The 4288-nt window shown below is 44.8% G+C and overlaps 1 protein-coding gene across 1 annotated transcript in view; it reads left to right on the top strand.

Moving 5' to 3' along the window:
* acot11a (acyl-CoA thioesterase 11a) overlaps positions 1-4288 on the top strand; it is a 24128-nt gene that overhangs the window by 10738 nt on the left and 9102 nt on the right. The window contains exons 2-5 of the mRNA XM_013907855.1: positions 2493-2684; positions 2758-2827; positions 2905-2965; positions 3383-3487. Of these exons, the coding sequence (XP_013763309.1) occupies positions 2501-2684; positions 2758-2827; positions 2905-2965; positions 3383-3487 (420 nt within the window). The 5' untranslated portion in view covers positions 2493-2500. The remainder of the gene's footprint in view (positions 1-2492; positions 2685-2757; positions 2828-2904; positions 2966-3382; positions 3488-4288) is intronic.

A 4288-nucleotide genomic window follows, 5' to 3' on the forward strand; every position in this document is an offset into this window, starting at 1 on the left:
TTTTTTTTTTTACACATACAAATCCTGATTTACAAGTACAAAATATTTATGACCACATTGTGAGCCCATAGTGGAGGCCCTGAAATGTCTGTGTGTTATATTCATCCAGTCTTCATGTAGTAAATGGTTCTCATGTGGAGCTTTTACTCGAGCCCTCAAAGTGCTTTAAGCAGCACGTCTCATTCAGCTGCGTGTACACCCTGAGTGCTCTGCTTTGTATCCACTTTGAGTTTCATGAAGTTTTCTGTTTGGTTTTTGTTGTTCTCGTTACCGTGCTTTAATGGTGCCACCTCCTCTATCTTATTCCACTTTAAGCAACGACACAAAAGATCAGTTGTAACAAGTGAGAACAAGTCTGGCTCTGCATGTTTCACATACTGTCTGTACAGTCAGTAACCTGGGGTTACCTCAGCTTCCTGTTAGCTTATTCTAAATGCTCTTTCTATGTTAGCCTTTGGCACGAGTGCTGTTAAGTACACATAACATACTGTTTTTGGCACCATCCCACAGTAACTGCAGGTTAATATTTATAATAATATAATAATAAAATTCTAATAATGTGTTTGTATAGTCTGTATGCAAAACAACATTGCAAACTGCTGTACACCCTACATGTAGCACAACAACAGAGTATCTGTGTATTTATACACATGTGCATAAGCACATAAATGAATACAATGAAAACAAAGAACAATCAACAACATATCAAACTATGTATTAGAACCTGAACTATAGGATACAATAAAAATAAAATCTGATGCATTAAGAACAAAAACCAACCTACTGTGTTCTGGAGCATGCAGCGCAGACGATGCTGTGCAGGCACGCAGTGACCAACAGAACCAAGCAATCAGCCATCACAGCTGTCACGTGTCAGACAGTCTTCGTGATATGCAGCTCCACCATAGATCCCACCACGCTTGAGCTGTCGGAGGGCCTCACAGCTGACTCTGGACTCCTTTGGTGTACAGAGGAGTTCACGGTGTGCCCGGATCCTGTGGCTGCAAAGCAAATGTAAAGAATCACCATCATTGACCGTTCACATGAGGATGTCTGGTGTGGCGTTGTGCGTTACGGCTAAACTTGTGTTCACTTTGTTCCAGGACTCTTTATGTGCGTTATTTAGGTGCATCTTTACAAGTCTCAGCTGTGCTGCACGTTCTTTTCCACTGATAGTGGGCTGACGTGGATCCATCGACTGACACTTACAGTCAGTTACCTGATGAATGTTTGGTGGGAAGCAGACTGGGAGTGCTGAGCAGTAGCTCAGTCAGTCTACAGTTGGTTCTAGGGCTGTTCGATATAACGAGATATATGGATGATGATATAAAAACATCTATAGTTTCATTTTACGCTATCGTTTGTTTCGTGGTGTCGCAAAATAAACTGTTTACGGCAATAATTTTTCATCGTTCTGATGTCACTGTAGTGGCTGTATTAAGTTCTTAAAGTTCTCTCTTTCTCTTATATTTAATAGAACCACACTATGGACGGACAAGCGCCTGTTTTTAACGACGGTAAAACCAAACGCGTGTCCGCTTGTTCCACATAAACCTTTCACAATAAAGCTCAAGATCCTGTTGAGACTTTTCAAAATAAATTGAATCATGTGAAAGATGCAGATTATTTACGGATGAGAAGCAAAAAAGAGCCGCCAGGTGCTAAAAAATAAACCTTAGACTCAAACGTTAGAACAGGCTTTTCCCCGCAGCACGCCGTGTAATAAATACTCACAAAGAAAACGGCGCCGTTACAGCTTATGTCTAAAAATGTATCGTTTCATGCATCCGTAAAAACACTCGACTCCAGCTACACGACGCTCAGCAGGAAACACTTCACGCAAGTTGAGCTGCCCGAGATTCACAGACTTTATAGAAAATGTTACAATTTTGTGATTTATATCGTTATCGGACGATAGAATTCTTATATCAGGATCTGAGATGTTGGTCATATCGCACAGCCCTAGTTGGTTCTTTGCTAAATTGTCTGTTGTGTGTAGACGCACTGGTTCACCTCCTGGGTTAGGTGCCTTTTTCGCCCCAGCCGTTTGCAGCAGATGGCCCCGCCCCTCCCTGAGCCTGGTTCTGCTGGAGGTTTCTTCCTGTTAAAAGGGAGTTTTTCCTTCCCACTGTCGCCAAAGTGCTGCTCACAGGGGGTCATATGATTGTTGGGTTCTTCTCTGCATGTATCACTGTAGGCTCTACTGTACAGTATAAAGCACCTTGAGGCGACTGTTGTTGTGATTTGGTGTTTTATAAATAAAGCTGAATTGAATGCTTCAAAAAGAGTCATAGGTCAGTTTTAAGTGACTGAACAAACAAAAAGACATTCATCTGAAATCGGACTAGAGCAAAACTATTGTTCAGTATCAGGTTTCAAAATGATTACAAAGTCTGGCTCTTTGGGGGCAAAACAAAAGAAAATGAGGTGTGACTCAAGACTTTTGCACAGTACTGTAGCTTCAGTGTCTTTCCTTTCATTTGTTTCCCCAGCTTTCCAAATGAGTTCCAGGACATCAGATTGTTTGGAGGAAGAGGATGGAGGAGAAGAGGAAGAAGAAGAAAACTACAACCCGACAGAGGTGAAAATGAGTCAGATCGTGATGCCCTGTCACAGCAACCATCGGCAGGAGCTCAGCGTGGGTCAGCTGCTCAAATGGATGGACTCCGCCGCCTGCCTCTCAGGTGAGCTTTGTGTGTCACAGGTGTGTGTTGGAAGTAGTGCATGTTGTAATGACCTCACTGTTCGACCGTGCAGCTGAGAGGCACGCTGGCAGTCCCTGCGTCACCGCTTCGATGGATGACATCCACTTTGAGCACACCATCAGGTGAGAGGAGGCGTGTGTGAGTGTGTATGGAAGGGTTGGGCTGAAGGTAGTAACTCCGCCTTTCCATCTTTCTTCAGTGTGGGTCAGGTGGTGAATATCAGGGCAAAGGTCAACAGAGCCTTTAACACCAGCATGGAGGTCAGTGAACGTCACGCTGCTGTTCTTTGTGTCTTTCGTTGTTTTTGAAATCAGGCATGAAATCATTGCTTGAAAATCCCAAAGTCAGAGCTGGCAGGTGTTTGCACCCCTCCATCGTCAGCAGGCTGAATAAAGTGAAGCAGTCCGAGAGCGTGGACTTGTAAAGCCAACTCAAGGATCAGAGCTGCCCACTGGGCTGTGGGGGGGCATGCTGATTTCCACCACATCATGTTCAATCACAGAAGTTGATAAAAAAGCCTAATACGTTTTCTTTGTGCGGGGCTGTGACATGAATGAACACTGTGAGCTCTAAACACACTAATTCAACTTCCTGCCATTCAGTTAGATGCGTGTGCTGTTCTCACGGGTACAACCCTGTGTGTTTACCTTAACGTACTGTCCCGTGCTTCCCCTCAGGTGGGCATACAGGTAAACTGTGAGGACCTGTTCTCTGATCGTCACTGGAGGGTTTGTCATGCCTACGCCACCTTTGTTACCCAGCGCACAAGCACAGGACAAAAGGTGCGGGGAGTGTGATGCATGATTACGACACGCTGGAGAGTGTGTGGACGTTTGCCACATTACTGATAACTAGATGAATGTCACTGTTGTTTATGTGTTGTTGCATCTCAAAGGAAATTTAGTGCGTAACCTAGTAACCGTTCAAGATAAACATCACAAAATGCTTCACAACAATGCCAGGACATAAAAACAAAGGTTGACCAAAAGTCTGAAAAGAGTTTGTAGTTGTTTTTCAATTCAGTTTGATTTACACAGCATCAAATCACAACAACAGTCAAGGTGCTTTATACTGTACAGTAGAGCCTCAGTGATGCATGCAGAGAAAACCCAACAATCACATGACGCCTGTGAGCAGCACTTTGGTGACAGTGGGAAGGAAAAACTCCCTTTGAACAGGAAGAACCAGGCTCAGGGAGGGGCGGGGCCATCTGCTGTGATTGGTGGGGGGGAGAGAGCTCAGTCTGGGGGCTGCTGTTCGTGTGTCTGCTTTAGTTTTCAGCATCGTATGATGCACAGCGAGCACACGCTGATCACGTGACCTCGGGGACGTGCTGGGGACACATAGCTGACGTTTGTAGAGCTCCAGAGGTCAAAATCCAGCGTCAGAGTCTCAGCACTTATACGGGATCTTTATGACTGTGAGACAAACTGCAGCAGCACCACAGACAGACACCATCATACCACCAGCTCTCATTGTAAAACAGAGTCATGCCTTTTAGTACTGCTGTGGTCTGACGTGTGTGTGTGTGTGCGTGTGTGTGCGTGTGTGTGCGTGTGTGTGCGTGTGTGTGCGTGTGTGTG

The sequence above is a fragment of the Pundamilia nyererei genome, unplaced genomic scaffold (genome assembly GCF_000239375.1).
Source record: "Pundamilia nyererei isolate P.nyererei 1_Seehausen unplaced genomic scaffold, PunNye1.0 scaffold00559, whole genome shotgun sequence".
Taxonomy (NCBI): Eukaryota; Metazoa; Chordata; class Actinopteri; order Cichliformes; family Cichlidae; genus Pundamilia; species Pundamilia nyererei.